This window comes from Rhineura floridana, chromosome 7, assembly GCF_030035675.1.
Source record: "Rhineura floridana isolate rRhiFlo1 chromosome 7, rRhiFlo1.hap2, whole genome shotgun sequence".
Taxonomy (NCBI): domain Eukaryota; kingdom Metazoa; phylum Chordata; class Lepidosauria; order Squamata; family Rhineuridae; genus Rhineura; species Rhineura floridana.
In genome coordinates, this window is record NC_084486.1 from 104,534,468 (window position 1) to 104,554,614 (window position 20,147).

The 20,147-nt window shown below is 40.5% G+C and overlaps 1 protein-coding gene across 6 annotated transcripts in view; it reads left to right on the forward strand.

Annotated features, from left to right (window-relative positions):
• The window catches only part of PXYLP1 (2-phosphoxylose phosphatase 1), a 111,914-nt gene that overhangs the window by 87,609 nt on the left and 4,158 nt on the right, over positions 1–20,147 (forward strand). For all 6 annotated transcript variants that reach the window (XM_061636773.1, XM_061636774.1, XM_061636779.1 and 3 more), the window contains 2 exons: positions 1,023–1,149; positions 18,407–18,546. In XM_061636773.1, coding sequence (XP_061492757.1) covers positions 1,023–1,149; positions 18,407–18,546 — 267 coding nt within the window. The remainder of the gene's footprint in view (positions 1–1,022; positions 1,150–18,406; positions 18,547–20,147) is intronic.

Sequence of the window (20,147 nt, forward strand, 5' to 3'; positions counted from 1 at the left end):
GTGAAGAGAAGGTGCATAAAGAGGGCTCTCATCTTTTTTTTACTTTTCTCATCAATGAAATTGATTAACAGGAGATTCATGACAGACAAAAAGGAAGGTGTGGTAATGGGGGTCTAAGCTTAGATGATTTAAAAGTGGATTGGTCAAAGTCTTAAGAGTATAGGTCTGCCCATGGCTACTATTGAACTTCCAGGTTCAGAGGCAATATGAATATCAGTTATTGAGTTCCAGTTGCTGGGGAGGGGAGTGTGAGGCTATTGTCTTCCTGCCCTGCTGGCCGGGGGGGGGGGAATAGAATGCTGGACTAGATGGACTTCTTATGTTGCACAAGCTGTAGTTTACCACTACATCTGTCTGAACTGGTAAACTGTGATTTGCTCTTGCTGTCCAACCCACATTTGCGAACCACATCACTGAGCCCAAGGCACAATGGTTTGGAGGCTCAGGAATTTTGTGAGAATCTACTTAGTATCACATTCATTTTCAGTGCAGAATGCTGCAGAAATTTCAATAAGACAATTTTACTGGCCTCTAAAACAATCGCCTATTACTCTCATCATCAGTATCCTATTTTCTCTGTCCTGATTTGAGAGATGTTTGTTAAACATTCCCTTTTAGAATATGCTTGCAGCTTTGTGGAATGGCAAATAATAAAACCTCATGTTTTAGATGCTCAATTTGTCTTTGTCATACTCTTAAGAAAACAGGACAGGGAAGTGAAGGAAGTTTTAAACTACATCAATATTTATTTGTGGCAAAGAACCCAATCCAGTGCACTTAAACCATGTGATACCTGTTAACATTAATTGATTGTTTGGGTCTGTCAATCCATGTAGAGTAAAACTGGCATACATGTCAGAGCAAAGTGTGTAATCCAGCATTAATAAAATCAGAGTTGATAGGGTCCTTTATTGCCTGTATTGTATGTGACTGTATGTCTAGTTGCACTGTAAACTTCTTAGGGTGAATTTTAGAGTGCTAAAACTAATTATTATAAATCAGTTTAAATTTTTCTTTTATAGGTCATGCACCTCACTATTTTAAACTGATTTCTGTTCATGTGTTAATTCGCCATGGAGACCGATATCCTCTTTATGCCATTCCCAAAACAAAAAGGCCGGACATTGACTGTACGTTAGTGCCTAACAGGTAAAGTTTTTGGATTTTGCCATTTCTTTCCAGACATTATTTGTTCTATGGAATGTGAATGCCCAAATATAGTTCATGGGCATTCTGTATTGGATTTCTATATGCTGAAGTATAGACATATGTACATTCATTAAAAGGAGTCTTTTAAACTTCACACAAAATGCCAATTATTTTCTGCTTGCTCCTCTTTCCATCTGTTGTATAGTGATTGCTAGAATTTCCAGGAGCGGTCAAGGCACAGATAAACAATAGAGTGTTATTTTATTTACTGAATTTGTGTAGCTGCTCATCAACTGCACAAAGAATAGTATGTTATATTAAAATATAACTATTAAAATATAACAAAGATGAAAAAAGCAGTATTAAAAGCTTTCCTTTCTCAACCAAAGGAAAAATAAAACCAATTAGCAGCTCAGATTATAAAATAAGGGCAGCTCAAATACTAAGAGCCCACACAGCTTGCTTTGTTGTATGTTTGTTTTAAAATGCAAACTGTTTAGAAGGCCTGGGTGAATAAAAAGTCTTCAAAAAGAAGGCATCAGGTGAGCTTCTCTGGAAACTGTTCCACAGCCAGAGTGCCACCCCTGAGAAGGTTCTGTCCCTAGTAGCCATTGGCCTCAGTTTGCTTCATGCGGACACATGGAACAAGGCCTCTGAAGATTATTTTAAAGTTCCAGTAGGTATATTCGGAAGATGAGGATCTGTTAGTTAACCTGGTCCAAAGCAATGAGGTGTTTTTAAAGGTTAAAATCGGCACTTTAAATTGGACACAGAAACAGGCTACAAGACAGTACAGCTGATAAAGCACCCATAATATGATAGAAACACTCAGTCCCAATTTATCTTGCAAACTTTTTTGGACCAGTTGTTTTGGACCTTTGTTAAAGGCAGCCTAAGTGCAACACATTGCAATAGGCTAAACGGAGATTACCAAAGCATGGGTAACAGTGACCCAAGTTATCTCTATTCAAGTGTAGTTACAATTGGTTTATCAGTTGGAGCTGATAAAAAGATATTTTGAGCCACAGAGGCCACATGGACCTTTAATGATAATGCTGGATCAGTAAGTATCTCCAGACTGTGAACCTTATCCTTCAGGATGAATGCAACTCCTTTCAGAACAGGTTGAACAACACTCATCTGGGTGGACAAACCATATATCAAGAGTATCTCTGTCTTCTCTATTGAGTCTCAGTTTATTCACCCTAATCCAGATGATTACAGCACACAAGCACTGGTCATCCACAGCCCTCCTGCACTTGATGGAAACAAAAAAGATAGCTGGGTGTCATTCATGTACTGGTGACACGTTAGTCCAAACATTGAGATTATTTCTCCCAGCAGTGTCATGTAGATGTTAAAACAGCATAGGAGAACGAAAAAAATCCTGTGGGACAACTGTCAAGGGGTCGAGCAATGGTCCTCTAACAGCACTTTGTGGAACTGAACCTCCAAGTAGGTGCAGAATCATTACCAGGCAGTGTCTCCCATACTTTAAGTCCCCGATACTTTAAGTTTGATTGAAGTGGATCCAGAAGATCAGTTTCATCCCTGAGTGACTGGAGCCGGCTGTCCACTCTTCTCTCAAGCACCTTATCCAGGAAGGGAATTTTGGGCACCAGTCTCATCATGACATCTTCTGGATCCAGGTTAGGTTTCTTCAGGAGTGGCAAGATACCCTTCTTTCAAAGAAGACGAGACTGCTCCGTCTCTCAAGAAGGCACATACAACCTCCTGGACTGCGTCAAACATTTCCTTCCCTGTTAAATTTAATAAGTCATGAACGGCCACACAAGTGGTAAGCTGGATTTAACCAAGCACCATATCTGTATTCTCAGGTTCCAATAACTGAAAGTCATCTAACAAGACTGAACCAGATAGTCCGTCTTCTAGCTTACTTCATTGCCATCAGCTCAGGTGCAGACCAGGGAGCTACATGGGCTCCACTGAGTGGAAGGGTGCACTTGTGTCAGCTGTCAGGGAGCAACTAGGGTTTTGACAGGAGCACCAGCTGTACCAGCTTTATTCTGCCCCCCATATTCTGGAAACCACTGCTCACAAGAAAAATAGAACCCCCTGCCTGCTCTCCAGTCATTCCCATCCCTGTTCTTGTAGAGTCACTTCCATTCCTATATAGTGGGTACAACAACATGTGGTAAATGTGGTAAAATAAGCAAGACACCAGAGTATTTTGTGTCGAGGAGAACCACAGCATCTCCCCGCTTCCTTATTCATCCCATCATACACTTTTTTGATTCAGATAGTTTGGTATATTCAGTTTGTCAGTTGTCTTCCTGTAATGTTACCCATAGTGGCTGTCTCAATTTGAAGACAGCAGTATTTCCCCCAGTTTTTGAATACTCAGTTTGTGTGCTCCTTCAACAATAGTGAGAGCCATCTGAAATGCAACATTGAGTGTGGATTGAGTATTGGATGGTAGCAGTTAGTGCTGCTTAATAACACAGAGGTGTTAAAATAAATGACACATTTTTGTTATAAACTTCTATCGGTGTCACAGTTGGAGTCAACACACCATACATTTAACCCCCCCTCCGAATCCTGGGAACTTTAGTTTACCTCTCATAGAGCTATAGTTCCCAGCACCCATAACAAACTACAGTTCTTAGGATTCTTTGCAGGGGGATGTGCTTTAAACATATGGTGTGTATGCAGCCAAGTTTCCTAACTCATACAGTTGTGTCAAGATAGCCAGCTGGAAAACAGAAGTTCATTTTTGAAGCTGCAAAAAGGGACAGAACTAAATGGCTCAGAACAAGGGCTTAAAGATTAACTAGAATTGTTAAAGGAGGGAAAGTGAAATTCTGTAAAGATGATACTTAAGACCAAACCTAGTTTAAACTTCCTGTGGTGAATGTATGTAATTATGTAAAGGTCAGATATTAGACATGATCCAGTCATGCAAGCATCCATTATCTGTATATGATTACAGCTGGAGGAGGAGGGGAGAAACAGGACAGCCGACAGCATATTGTGGTAAATATAGTGTTTCACAAACAAAATGTTAGAATGCTGAGGCAGGGCATGTATATTAAATGCTTCTAGGCTGAACCTACTCAGTGTTACCAAATTGTGCTGACTACAGTAAGCAATTAAATTCTACAATAGAATAAGCAATAAGTAATTTGCTAATTGCAGTGATAGCATTTTTAATGAACTTACTCTAGGGAATGAAACATTAATTGAGGAGAGATAATTCAAAGCCATTTGGAAATCTTACAGGGCTTACAAATTTAAGCTCTAAAATGTCTGGTATTTTACAGTTGGCAAATACATCTGCTGGTGGTGGTGGTATTAACTTTTTTTTTAAAAAAAAAACAACCTTATAAAGTCTAAAAAACTGTGTGTAAGGGAAAAAACAGTAACTCACACTGTAGAAAATCCCTACATTGCATTCGGAAGGTCAATTTTTTATATGTTCAGGGAAACTAAGCAAAAATTAGTTCAGATCTCCTTATTTTGTTGATATCTCCAATCAATTGATAATCAACCATGGCATTTTAAAAAAGAGAATGTTGTGATATGTGTAACTCCTGGTATGTTAAACTTTCATTCATTCCAGAAGTACCTTGTACATGAATGAGGGGACCTTTGAAGTTTTTATGCAAGGGACAGTCCATTTACTTCAGTGTTGTTGTCTCTTCCCAGTGAATAGAGAAGTGTGGTGGAATTTCATGTTCTTATCCAAGAGCCTGAAAAAGTTTTCTTTTTTAAAACCCTACATAACCTTTTTTACAAACCCTAAAAACCAGCAACTCTGTACACAGTGGACCCATTCATTTATTTAAATATTTCTAATCTGCACTTTCATAAGAATATATCAAGGTAGTATACAACAAATAAAAGAAAATCAGCAAAAACAACCATAAAAATGCCAATAAATACAGACTGGTTCAAAACAGAAAATTCAAATTGCAAAGGCGTGTCTAAACAATATACTTTTCAAAACATGTCTGAAACAAGAGAGTTCTTGCTGAACCTCTACTGGTAGGGAATTCCACAGGAGGGCCTGTCACACTTAAAGGCTTGGTCCCTGGTGAAGGCCAACTGAACCTCAGGGGTGTGGGGAACAACCAGAAGTGCTCCATCAGAGGATCTCAGGGGTCGAGGTGGAGCATAAGTAATCAGAGAGTCCTTAAGGTACTTTGGGCCTAAGGTGTTTAGGGATTTACCTTGAACCTGGTCCGGTAGCAAATCAGCGACCAGCGCAGCTCTCTAAGCAGTAGATGACATGTTGCCAGTAATCTAGCATTGCCCGTAATTCCAGCATTCAGGCTTAGTTTATTGACCCTCATCCAGTCCACCATTGCATCCAGACCCTGGCCCAGGGCATGCACAGCCTCTCCTGACTCAGATGTAATGGAGAAATAGAGTTGGGTATTGTCAGTGTACTGATGATACCTTGGTCCAAAACTCCTAATTGCTACTCCCAGCAGCTTCATATAAGTGTTGAATAGCATTGGGGACAGAACAGTGCCCTGCAGCACCCCATAACATAAACACAGGGGATCAAAAAGCACTCTCCAGTTATGATCAAGGGAGCCACCACAACCCAGTGCCACTGGTACCCATCCCACATAGTTGGTCTGGAAGGGTACCATTGTCAGTGGTATAGAAAGCTGTTGAGAGATCAGGCAGAAGGAGTAGGGTTGCACTCCCCCTGTCCTTTTCTCTATAAAGGTAGTCTCTTAGGGCAACCAAGGCTGATTGAGCCCCAAATCCAGGCCTGAACCCTGACTGGCATGGATCCAGATAAACAGTCTGGATTATCTACAGTTGTTCTGTCACAACCTTTTCAATTACCTACTTCAGAAAGGGAGTATTTGTAACTGCCTAATGATTGTTACAATCTATTGGGTTCAGGGCTGGCTTTTTCAGTAGTGACCACACCACTGATTCGTTTAAGGTGGCAGCAGCTTGGATTAATAACATATGGAATTTTAATCAGCTTCAGTTTGTCTGCATCCTGTCTTCTGAATTGAATTCCACTGAGGCATAATCTTTTTATTTTCTATAAATATGTAAAATAGTAATATACCTGCCAACATAAGATACCACTTCATTTCATCTGATGAAATGGACTCTAGTCCATAAAAGCTTATGTCATAATAAACTGGTTAGTCTTTAAGATGTTACAAACCTTTTTGTTGTTTTTTGCTGCAGCAGACTAGCACAGGTATTTCTCTGGAAGTTACTGGGTAAGCATCCAGGTTGCAAATTGCTCCTGCCACACATAGGACGTCCTCTTTGGCAAGCCGTGCATCCCAGTTCGATAGTTCAGCACTGTCTGTGTATAATGGCTGCATGCATAGTTTTCTTCCTTTTCCCTTAAAAGGGCTTATCTAAGCCTAGAGGAGAGAGAGAGATGAAATGTGTGACATCTTGGAAAGGGGATGAGGGGATCAGCAGCTGTGCAGGAAAATCCAGTAAGATATATCCCTAAATAATTGCAGGACTATTTTAGGAGCTCTTTAGTTGGAGTTGCAGTTGCAGTGCAGCAAAGACAGTTGTTAATAATGACATAGTGACTTCTAGGAAAGTACATTTGTTAGTAGTGAGAATTAAAACAATAGAACAGCCACTACTGGCAGCTTTTTAGGTTTAATTATTTTCTCATTAGAATTTGTATTTGTTAAAGCTGTTTGGACTTTGTCTTATGATAAGTATCCCATTTGTATTCAGTCCCATTCTCTGTTTCATTTAGTATTCCTCAGATGGAGTTCATTAATTATGCAGATTAAGCTACAGCCCTGTGGACTTCTAATGGGTATGCAGGATAGCTTAGGGGGTCCTGCCTAGGCTTTGTGAATTAAAGAAGTGTGCATATGAATAGTGTAGAATGAATGTAAGAAAATAGACAGAAGTCCCTAAAGATTTTGCCTGTCAAATTTCAATTAACATTTTCAAATCAAGGTAGATTTCCATAGAGAAAACTTGTTTTTGTAATTGTTCACCAGAATAATCAACTCTCTGTTGCATTCTTTGTGTGTGTCTGTGTGTGTTTAGAATTTAGGTATATAATACTTTGGCTTTGTGTCAGTTTCAAACATGACATATAAGATGCTGATTAAAATCTGTCCAGAATGCCATAATCTAGTTATATAAGAGATAGTATTGAAATGGGCAAAAAGAAAAGAAGTTATACCAGTTAAAAGAGGCAAACACAAATCCTTTCATCTGGTACTTTATGTGGCAAAATAATAATAACCACAACTACCACAGCCAATCACATTTTTGTTTTGAAACTTGGTCAGCTAGGACATCTGTTACTATAAGTTTTAATTCCATGAGTGTGATTCAGAGGTGCTCACATAGAGTATGCACATTGTTCTAGCATCTTCTTTTTTCTTTTTGTCTACAGTGTTTCCACCATCCCCCACCTTGAGAACAGTTTGAGATCCATAAGGCAGAAACTACCCTTGGCATGTATATGTTTCCCCATTAATCTGTTGATCATCAGCTTTTGTGTCAGGGGCGATTAACATGGGAGGTATACCTTTTGTACTGAATAGACATTTCAGAATATGCTGTGACTGGTGGAACATCCTGTTGGAGGTTCTTCTGCTGTTTTGTATCAATTTCTAACACTAGAATTCTCTAAATGAAAAACAATTAGTAAAAATATGGGGTAGAGTCCAGCTGGTGTCCTAGCACTCATGGAAGAACCTTTGAGCCACTTGAGCAGTCTGCTTAACAGAAAAGGGGGAGACAATATATTTGCCAACTAGTTTTTTGCCTTGTGGCCCCAGAAAAAGCAGCTCCAGAGACTTGGGGGATGCTCCAGAACAGGCTAGAAGGTGGCGTCAAGGACTGTGGTGGAAGGGGAATTGGCAAAAATTGCTTCCCTTCCTCTTCCATTAGTGGGCTGGATCAAAAGCCCTCCCATGTGTGCCCTTTGATTCTCTGCTAGATCAAAAGTCCTTCTATGTGTGCAAGGGCACAAATGGGATTCTGGTCATGTCCTATCATCTTACAAAGGTTACAGTTACAGCCTTTTCAGCAACATACTTTAACATGCTAACAGTTTGTTCTTCGATTGTTACATTTTATGTTGAACTGTGAACTCATTAAGTTAACCCTTGTCACATCAACAAGTCACAGTGTTATGAAAAAAAGGGCCAAGTTGCATAACTAAGTTCTTCCATTTTTATTCTTCCCATGATTTTATGGAAAGTTAATTTTTAAAAATCTCTCTGGAGGCTTAATCTTTCAAACCACACAGAGTGATTTCTTTTGTACTGCTCAACCCCAGCAATCTTCACAGTGTTGCCTGGATACTCCATCTCATGCGGCATCTGTAAATTGGCCAATTGAACAGCAAGACTGCTAATCCGAATTTTGTTTAAAATCAAAAACATGGGAAAAGTAATTGGCCTTTCAGCTACCTTGTTATGTCTCTCTCCCACCCTTCACCTTCGATCCCTTCTCTTGTAAATAGTAATGCACAGTGCAACTAGCAGCATACTTGTACACGGGGGCTTTCCTGAAAGGTACAAACATAATGCTTCTAGAGCAGCCTTTCCCAACCAGTGTGCCTCCAGATGTTGTTGGACCACAACTCCCATCTTTCCTGACCATTGGCAATGCTGGCTGAGGCTGATGGGAGTTGTGGTCCAGCAACATCTGGAGGCACACTGGTTGGGAAAGGCTGTTCTAGAGGATAGGTTTTTGGGGATAAATTTGTCTCTGTGCTTGCATTTTTGACTCTGCATTATTTGACTGGCAGTATTGTAGTGTTGCATACAATCATAGATACACCCCCCCCATTTGAGTTAGTGATATGAGTACATGCATATTTGTTGTGTGTAGTAGCGTTTGACAAAGCTTTTTAAAAAGCACCTCACCAAAGACTTCTGAGTCACCTTAGCAGTCAAGGAATCAAAGAGGTCCTCTTGTGAATTAGTAAATGGTTAATAAACAGGAAGCAGATATTAGGAATAAATGGACAGTTCTAATGGAGGGATGTAAAAGGTGGAGTCTCCGAAGGAGCAACTCCCCTGTGAGGAAATGTTGCAGCATTTGGGGGAGTTTTGTTTAGGGAAAAGGCGAGTGAGAGGGTGACATGATAAAAGTATATAAAATATATATGGTGTGGAGAATGTGGATAGTGAAAAGTTTTTCTCCTTCTCTTACAACACTAGAATTTGTGGACATCCAATGAAGCTGAATGTCGGAAGTTTTAGGGCAGACCAAAGAATGCATTCTTCACACAATGCATGGTTGAACTATGGAATTTGCACCCCAAGAAGTAATGATGGCCTCCAGCTTATATAGCTTTAAAAGAGGATTAGACAAATTCATGTAAGAAATGGCTATCACTGGCTGCTAGCCATGATGGCTGTGCTCTGCCTCCATAGTCAGAGGCAGTATGCTTCTGAATACCAGTTGCTGAAAACTGCAAGTGGGGGGAGAGCTCTTGCACTCAGGTCCTGCTTGCTGGCTTCCCATAGGCATCGGGTTGGCCACTGTGAGAACAGATGGTGAACTAGATGGGCCTTTGGCCTGATCCAGCACACACACTCTGACACACACCCTATAGACTTTTTTTGTAAGTAAAATCAGATTCAGTATTTATGAGTAGGTAAAGATTTACCCCTAATCAAAATTACTTCTCCATTCAAAATTACAGCCTGGATTCTGCATTCACAATAGCTTGAACACTGCTGTGGTATTTTCATTCAAACACTATTAACAATGCACTATAGACCTATTTCCTGGTTCTTTGACATCTAGAACATTTCCTAGAACAGAAGTAAAATGGTTTCTGTCATCCTTGCGAATGTTTGTGAGTAGTAATGGATTGCATCCAAGTTCCAGTCCTGCCAGCATGAGGATATTTTTTTTCAAACAAAGGAAATTAGAGTTTAAATAATTGTATCATGCTTAAGATTCTTTGTCCCATTTAAAAGGAAAGATAAAAGGGAAACTGAAAGCGAGACAAAGATAGACACTTTGGGGGGGGAAGTATGAGTGACCAAAGTGGCATAACTCAGTTGATGCCTTTCTTCCGAGATTCTTGATGGAGAACAAGTAGTGTTGGGTCGTCTTCCAGTTCACTGGCAGCACTACAACTACATGCTCAAACTTATGTTCTCATTCATCCTAATGGATGCTCTTTCATCCAAATGAAATCCTTCAGTCAATGTCTGCATACTGTCTTGCCACACATATGTACAAAGAAACCTATGAATGAGGATCTCAAGAACATGTGGGTGTAAATACTCAGTGCAAATATTAAACTAATATTCCTGACATCATCTAAAGATGGCTTTGATTGTTCTTCTGAATGGGCAAGTCAGGCCATATTGTCCGATTTTGTTAATTTTGTATCTAAACTTATACGTATACTAACTCTGTTTTTGAAAAACCTGCACATGCTTTGTTCTAACTACAATATTTTCCTAAGCCATCATGCAGCTTCATGTGGGGATGGGCACTGCTGCAGAGCAGCAAACTAAGCAGTGGCATGAGGGAAGCAAAAACGGCTGTCGGGGGGTGGAGAACTGAGCGAGCAGGGGGCTGGGTGTTGGGCAAGTGAGTTGAGTGGGCAGCTGTGGGGTGAGCGAGCGAGGTGAGCGGGCAGGTATGGAACAAGCACACCTGCCTGGTGAATGCCCTAGCTGGGGAGGTGACCTAGGCACGCTATGCATTGGCACTGCTTGTTGAGGGGGAATCAGCAGTGTGGAACAGCAGCCGGGGCAGCAATGCAGTGCAGGAACAGGTGAGGAGCATTAGCGGGCCTATGGCAGCTGGCTTGCACCAGTGCCTGGAGGCACTGGGGGGAATTGCGAGGGGAGGTTGGCAAGGGGAGTACATTTGCTGATCTTTGTGTGTGCATGCACCTCTGTGTTTGCATGTGCAGGGAGTGTTTGGGGTGTGGTGATTTGGGGGTGGGGGTTTGGCAAGTGAAGCAAGCATTGAGGCAGAGCCCCCCTAGCATTCACATATTTTAGAGGGATAACTTCACTTCTATCATGATCACTTATTCTGCCATTAACATTACTAATTAGTTATGAAAATGTTTGTTAGAGAGGTTTTTTTCTTAGCAATAAATTCTGAAGCTATTTAGTGTAGGGTTACAATATGCATTAATTTTCCTGAATCTTCTGCCTCTTAGTGTTCTAGAGAGACAATGAGGATAGTGCAGATGAACTTCCTTGGTTTTTGCAAGTTTTGGCTGAATTTTATGAATCATTTCATTAAGAGCCAAATCTTTTCCTCGTACCTTAGATCTTATTGGCAGTTACCACTTCTGATAATAATTAGCATTACTTCTGGTAACAATTAATATTTCCTTTTTTCTTGTTTGATAGTAAATGTAGTATTTGCTTTGTGGTTAATGAACATGAAGCTTGACAGAATTACCGCTTACTATATATGAATTTGTTAGTTATGCGCACATATATAAACACAACTGTATGTGTGTGCCCTCTGTATGTGCCCTCTGCTTTGGAGCCAGAGTGATATGGCTTTGTTTTGGCCTAGCTAATGATTTAATAGGATAATAACCATCAACAAACAATGTGATGACACAATAAGAAATTAACCTGTACTTGCACATGTTCCCCAGAATCACTTTAGCTATTGGGTTTGGAAAGAAGAGAAGTAATGTGTTAAAATGAAGGATGCTTTTTGTTGATTAAATTACAATAATATAGCTCTCTGTTAAGTCCCAGCATTGCAATTCTGTGAACGTTTTTTTGGGAGTAAGCTCCATTTAACATACCAGGACATTTCTAAGTAAACATGCATAGTTCTGCATTGTAAATGTACATCCAGGTTTCTGGTATACTAGAAAGGTATTAATGTCGTGGCTTTGCATATGAAGGCTGGAAGTGAGCTCTCTATACTAGGGTTATTCTAAAAAGTAGACTTTGAGGTACAGCTCAGCAAAAAAAATGATTTTGACTCCTCCCTTGGATATCAGTGGAATTAGGGTGCAGTTAAATGTATAAGGCGTCAATCATATAAATTCTTCCTTTTGAGTAAGCTCCATTCAGCTCGGTGGTCCTTAATTTGAGTACACGTAAGACTGGCCTATGTTGCATTGCTTTTTTTAGACGATCTAGGTGCCAGATATCTCAATTGTCTTGTATTTTCGTGGCTATTTCAGCTTCCCTCTTTCTTTTCCTTCCTGAAATGGAATTCTACATACTAATCCAACCCTATCTGGAAATTTGGTCAGTTTAAAGCTGTCAGTACATCTTCTGTCACTGGAACCAATATAGTAACCATAAACTGTTATAAACTTCTTATAGCAAGTTGTTAAATGTATAAATATTGCTGGGACATGTGGTCCAAGTTCTTATAGTTTGAAAGGATGAATGATTTTTCAACAATTCTCACTGAAGTCCACTGTTGCTCTTCTGTTTTCCTACCAAGATCTAATAGGCCTCTAAAACTTTTGTTTCTATATACTCTGTACTTTTTGCTTTGTGAATTCTCCTAAAAATTGTTCCCTTGCATTTAAGGAATTGAATGCTCTTATAGAGGTGATCATTCTGAAGTGTAATATGTTTTTATTGAAGTGGCAGTATGGCACCCCCTTGTGGTTTAAGTTACTTTTAAAAGTCCAGAACAATGTAGTTGGCTTTTAATTGGCCAGCTTCTTTGGAGTGCTTGTTCAAGTTTTCAAATTTCAGAATGACTGCAGACAAAAATTATAGCCATTTCGGAGCCATGATATTCTTTGTTTGACTGATGCAAAATTTATTTATGGAAGATAAAGAACAGAACTTACGTTAATTTTTGTTTTTTACAAAACTGTATTGTCTAATGCCCAAATAAAAACATATTTTATTTTAAAACGTGATAAAGATTAAAATGGAAATGGACTGCCTTCAAGTAGCTTCCGACTTATGGCGACCCTGTGAATAGGGTTTGCATGGTAAGCGGTATTCAGAGGTGGTTTACCTTTGCCTTCCTCTGAGTCTGAGAGGCAGTGACTGGCCCAGGGTCACCCAGTGAGCTGCATGGCTGTGTGGGGATTCAAACCCTGGTCTCCCAGGTCATAGTCAAACACTTTAACCACTACACCACACTGGCTCTCTGATAAAGATTGTTTTTTATTAAAATGCCTTAAAAAAAAAGAAACCTACAATTGTGCTAATGAATTAATAGGTACTTCCACATTAGGTTGTTAAGGAAAATGTAATAGATCACTATTGTAATTTAAAAAATTATTAGTAGGAAAGTCCAGTCAAAACAAAGTTTATATTATGTTGACAAGGAAAAGAAATGCAATTACTCTGCACCATGAAATATAAACATTGCAAATTTGTATGGGTTGAATCAGATGTTTGCAACTTGCCAAACAGAGCTGCTGTCTTCCTCCCTTACGAGGAAAGGTTGCAGCATTTGGGGCTTTTTAGTTTAGAGAAAAGGCGGGTCAGAGGAGACATGATAGAAGTGTATAAAATTATGCATGGCATTGAGAAAGTGGATAGAGAAAAGTTCTTCTCCCTCTCTCATAAGACTAGAACTCGTGGACATTCAAAGAAGCTGAATGTTGGAAGATTCAGGACAGACAAAAGGAAGTACTTCTTTACTCAGCGCATAGTTAAACTATGGAATTTGCTCCCACAAGATGCAGTAATGGCCACCAGCTTGGATGGCTTTAAAAGAAGATTAGACAAATTCATGGAGGACAGGGCTATCAATGGCTACTAGCCATGATGTCTGTGCTCTGCCACCCTAGTCAGAGGCAGTATGCTTCTGAAAACCAGTTGCCGGAAGCCTCAGGAGGGGAGAGTGTTCTTGCACTCGGGTCCTGCTTGCGGGCTTCCCCCAGGCACCTGGTAGGCCACTGTGAGAACAGGATGCTGGACTAGATGGGCCACTGGCCTGATCCAGCAGGCTCTTCTTATGTTCTTATGTGGTATGTCGGCAGATACAGGCACTTATTTGCATTGGTCCTAGATTTGTATAATTCATCTTGACCAAGAATAGTATGTGCAGATGCAGCATAATGCCATTTCTTCTACTAGTAGATCTCTTTGATTAAAATTAAACTTGTTTTTCTTTAGAGCTCAATAAGTTGAAGCTACACCATTCAGTTTGACTCTTAATATAATTGGTATACTCTTGTAAGAAAAAGTTTCATTCTGGGAGTTAGTAATTGAAGAGGTAACATGGCTCTGGCCAAGAAAGGAAATGCTGAAAGATTGGTTGCCCATAGACGTATAACTGTATAATTTAATTAGATTTCACAGTTATTTGGATGTAAGAACTGTTGATTGTGGTAGTATAATTGTCAATCAGAGTTTGGAAAGTTGTGAAACATTGGAAATAAGTAAATGGATAGACAGTAAAAACAACCTAGACCAGCCTTTCCCAACCAGTATGCCTCCAGATGTTGTTGGACCACAACTCCCATCTTTCCTGACCATTGGCAATGCTGGCTGAGGCTGATGGGAGTTATGGTCCAACAACATCTGGAGGCACACTGGTTGGGAAAGGCTGACCTAGACTGTTACATAAATTTATAACTATGGCTTGAATTCAAAGATCCCATGAGCAGAAAATACTTCTGCTTGCACAGGTAGGGAGTGGAAGAAGATACCAGCTCTTCCATCTGCAGTCCTTTGCTCCCCAAACCTGCTCTGGATGATTCCCTGGCACCAGGTTAAAGGGAGTACAGGAGACTGCAGATGGACATAGGAATTGTTGCCCACCTTGTACATGAGCAGAAGAGCATTCCACTCTTGAAGTGGGATCTTATGGTGCAAACCAGTAAACGTAACTGTTTTAAAATATACACCCCCAAACTCCATCCTTCTTCCAAGTAATCCAATGAAATTGTTGGTGTCTTTCCCCTTATATCTGAAAGTCATGTCAGAAAGATTGAGATCAGTCCAGATTCTGGTAACTGATTTGCACTGTGACTACATGTAATCTTTTTAGCAGGGAGTAGATGACTATTCAGCTTCATAAAGTGCCATGTGCATTTATGATCCTTCTCTAGGATGCACATCTTAATGTGGTGAGGGGGTTTGAGAGTGTTGAAGAAACTGAGAGCAATGCCATCAAGAGTTTAGACCAAGGAACCATATGATGAAGAACCACATGATGTAGAACCAGAAATTTTAGAATGTGAGGCAAAAGCTGCTCTTAAAATACTGGGAAGAAACAAATCACCAGGAACAGATGGCATACCAATAGAGTTGCTACAAGCTACTGAGACTGAACCTGTCCAAATTTTGACAAACATTTGTCAGCAAATATGGAAAACTAAACAATGGCCTATGACTGGAAGTGTTCAATATATATCCCAATTCCAAAGAAAGGAGATCCCGGGGAATGCAGTAATTATTGAACTATTGCCTTAATATCTCATGCAAGTAAAATAATTCTCAAGATTCTACAACAAAGGCTGTTACCATATATGGAGCAAGAAATGCCAGACGTCCAAGCTGCATTTAGAAAAGGAAGAGGTACCAGATATCTTATTGTAAACATATGTTGAATAATGGAATGGACCAAGGGATTTCAGAAGGAAAACACCCTGTGCTTTATAGATTACAGCAAAACCTTTGTTTGAATAGTTTGATAAACTATGGAATGCTTTAAAAGAAATGGGGGTGCCACAGCATCTGATTGTCCTGATGTGTCACCTATATTCTGGACAAGAGGCTACTGTAAGGACAGAATATGGAGAAACCGATTGGTTCCCCATCAGAAAGGGTGTGAGACGATCTCTATGTATTGATGTGAAAGTTGGACAATGAAAAAAGTGAATAAGAGAAAAATCAACTCATTTGAAATGTGATGTTAGAGGAAGCTTTGCAGATATCATGGACCGTGAAAAAGACAAATAATTGGGTTTTGTTTTTGTTGTTGTTATGTGCCTTCAAGTCAACTACGACTTATGGCGACTCTATGAATCAGCGACCTCCAAGAGCATCTGTCGTGAACCACCCTGTTCAGATCTTGTAAGTTCAGGTCTGTGGCTCCCTTTATGCAATCAATCCTTCTCTTGTTGGATTAAACCAGAACTATCACTAGAAGCTAAAATGATGAAACTGAGGTTATCATACTTTGGACACATCATGAGAAGACATGATTCACTAGAAAAGACAATAATACTGGGAAAAACAGAAGGGAGTAGAGAAAGAGGAAGGCCAAACAAGAGATGGATTGATTCCATAAAGGAAGCCACAGACCTGAACTTACAAGATCTGAACAGGGTGGTTCATGACAGATGCTCTTGGAGGTCTCTGATTCATAGGGTCGCCATGAGTCGTAATCAGCTTTAAGGCATATAACAACAACAAGCAGCATTTATGATATTAATCAAGATGTTCAGGCCTCAGTGGTAAGAACACACGTCTGTTAGATGGGAAAGCAGCATGAAATCTACTAATGAAAACTGATCCAACTGCTTGCACCGCTTGGTGTATTTTTCTAATTTTCGCTCTAGCAACCTGCTCTCCTGTGATTTGTTGATGAACAGGCTGTTTAAAATGTAGTTTGCAGTTTAGCAGGGGGCTGTTGGTGTGAAAATGAAAATAAATACCCAACTATGTTTCACTCTGTTTTTTCTTGTAGAGCTCTGAAGGGTAGCCAGTGTATTTAAATGGCTATCCTGTGCCAGGTTTTGGCTTACATACTTAACTGGTGTTCAGATACATCCAGATTTATGTATATTATTATTAGTAACTATCTTGAGGTTCAAAGCACAATGTATATATTATAACATCAAATATCCCAGTGTGTGTCTGTGGGTATTGGATTTGAATTGATTGTATGTATGTGCTCCTGCTTTAAATTGTGTGTGTGTTTGTGTGTGTGTTCTAGGGGCTGTGCCCCTGCTCGCTTCACTCACTAACCCCACCCACCTCCACTCTTTGCCAAACTCCCCCCACCCCTCACCAACCCCCATTCCTCCCATGGTAACCCCTTAGACCTTCCCCTTTTACCTCATGCAACTACTAAGCCCCCCTTTCATATTCCCAGCCCCTATATGAAGTTTCTTCTTCCTTCTATTCTGTAGTCCTTTGCACCCCCTCCTGTCCCATATCCTCCTTATTTATCCATATGCCCCCTCTTTCTCCTCCCCAGCACTGCAAATGCTTCCTTTAAGCTCTGCCACATTCTCCTGCTGCCTAGCGAATTCCTTCTCTCTAGCTTTCTTCCCCCATTCCAATTACCAGAGGCATAAAACTGTCACACACAGAGAGCCATCTTCCCCCAAGCCAAGGTCTTCCGTTAAGCCCTTCATTATTTACAACAGACAGAACCCCTCCCCAAGAGCTTCCTTCCTCCATCCCATATCCTCCCTCATTTCTCCAAATGCCTCCCCAGCATTGCAAATGCCCCCTTTACCCTCCCCATCTCTGCCACTTCAACCTGCTCCTCTCCCCAATTCCTCCTCCTCCTCTCCAGCCTCAGGTTCAACAGCTGCTTTGCAGCTGTCATGGCTTCATCATCAGCCTCCTCCTTCTTTTGGTGCCCAAGCAAACTGCAGCATGACACTTACAAAAATATTGCATAGTTAGATAGATATATAAATTGCTTTTATGTAAGCAATTGTTTTAACTGCATTTAGATATGTAACTGTTTTATATTTCTTTTTATTTTGTAAATCGTTTCAGGATGTCTCATGGGAAGCGATTTATAAATGAAATAATTATATTAAATAAGAATATGGAAATTGGGCCTGACTTGCATACAGCAATCTTAATAGTGATGTAGACAAAGCATGGGTCTCCTGCTCTCCTTTCTCTCAGACCTTGTGTATTTATGCCTTTTCTGACTTTTTCATGGGATGAACGCAGGGCACCATATAAACTGTTGTTCATCGCAGTTATTTCCCACCTCTGTTTTAACAAGAAATTGGGAAATTTCCTACTGCCAACACACACACTGGCGGTATGATGATTTTCTGTTGTCTGAGGAAAATAAGTTTATTTTACAGAGGTAATTGTCCTGAGGTAATTGACAGTGTCCTGATAGCAAAATCGTTGAGCTGAAAGAGTGCCACCTGGATGATAACAGTACAACTTCTTTGGAGGTTTTCTTGTGTATTTTTAGTTTCCTCTTCCCCCACTTACATACTGTTTTTCAGGCATTAATGCCCATCTGCATGGCTGCATATTTCATTTCTTTAAGAGCAGATTTTTCCCCCAGCAGGAGGTATGCCTTCATCACAAAATTATGTGAACTGACATAATTAGAGCACTTTAATCTTTACAGCTTTTTCATGCACTTAGAGCTTTTGTGTTGGATTTATCCCTTTTAGAAAGCCTTCCCATCCTCAGCTTGAAGCTTTTATTAGCCATATGTCTAAAGGATCAGAAACCCCAATGGATGGCACTCTGAGCAGCATGCCACGTTACCCTAGCCATTCACTGTGTGAAATGGGAGAGCTTACACAGACTGGTAAGTATGTACACCTGTTTTATTTCCATGTCCAACAGAAATCAGTATGTCAAGGGGCTCCTTGGTTCTCTCTTAATTGGAACTTCTGAGGTGCTTGCTAACAGAGCAGTCCAACTCGGGAAGCTGGCGTAAGTGGTGCTGGAGCAAGAGAAGCTGGCATAAAGGCCCGCCGCGTCCAGTTGCTGTTCAGGAGCCTCTGGTTTGGCTTAACACTGGCTCAGCTGGGAGCTGCATACAGGAACCAGAAAATAAAAGCCTGCTGTCCTAAATACCCTTACCAGGAAGTAAGCCCTTTCCATTTTCTATTGTATTTATTTTCTTGGGTCGACCTTTTTCCTAGTGCAACTTTTGCCTGAATTGGACCTGCGGGAGTGCTCCGAACGTGAGTTGGATGTGGCCTAAGTACCCTCAACTTGGCCCTTCCCCTGTCATGACCTCAGAACACCACTTTTTCAGGTCTTACGCTGGCTTAGGCTGGTTTCACGTAAACTGCTCTCGGCTGAGCCAGGCTGAGGGACTTATGCTGGCATAGCCCAGCTGAGGTGGGACCCAGCCAGCTCAGCTGGAGATCCGCCTTATCCAGCTCCACTGAGCCTGCCGTAAATGCCCTAAGTGTTTAAAAATGATTTTTCTAGGGGAAATGTTGGTGCTTTCTAAAGGATAACATTGGTGTATAGCAATATCCCGATTACTTTTTTTAAAACAGAAAATTCTTATTATTTTCCCCTTTGCCTATATAACCATTTAAGACTTGTGCAGCTGCCATTTAAAAAAGGTTAACGCTTTCATATTCTTATCATGATCTCTTCACCCCATACCTTTCCCATGAATAGATTGCATCCCATGATTCCACGAGCAGAAGGGAGTTTTTGCAGCCAATCTTTCTTTTTTTTCCTCCTTGTTCAGCCACATGTACCCCAAAAAACCTTTGGGTGGAAAGGTGGCATATACATTTAATAATAAATAAAAATAAAATAAATAAAACCATTTCCAGAGAGTCAGGACTGAACATTGGGAGCTGTGTTGCATGGGCTGCAGTCAAAGGGAGGAATTTCCTGAAACTTGTCAGAGGGATCTTGTGCCACTGGAGCAAAATCAATCTGCTCAATTTCAGGTGATTCCACCCTTACACTACAGCCCATGTGGCACAGCTACAACTGTTCAGCAAACCCTGATCCTCTGGAGATGATTTTTGAATGGGAGTTTCAGAGGGGAAGGAAGGGAAGAGAAGGATTGGTTGCATGAGCTGCCTTCCATCCAGGCAACCACTGAATGCAAAACAATTTCTCTGACAATATAGTGTTCTCAAGATAGGACCTTTGAAATGAATAAGAGTCTTATGGCACGAACTGTCAGTTACTAATCTTGCCTCACCCAGCACATTTTACAGTTAAAAAAAAGTAACATTGAAAGATCCAGTATGACTCTCTTGTGTAACATGCTGTTTTGGCCCTTATTTTTGCTCAGTTGGTAGCCAGAACATGTGGTTTCCATCTATAATTTTAATTTGCAATCACTGTGAGTGATATCCATCGTTATGTGAGTGGACTTCTCTCTCTCCACTGCCTTGCAGCCCCTGTGTACCCCTAAAGGCTGCTTTG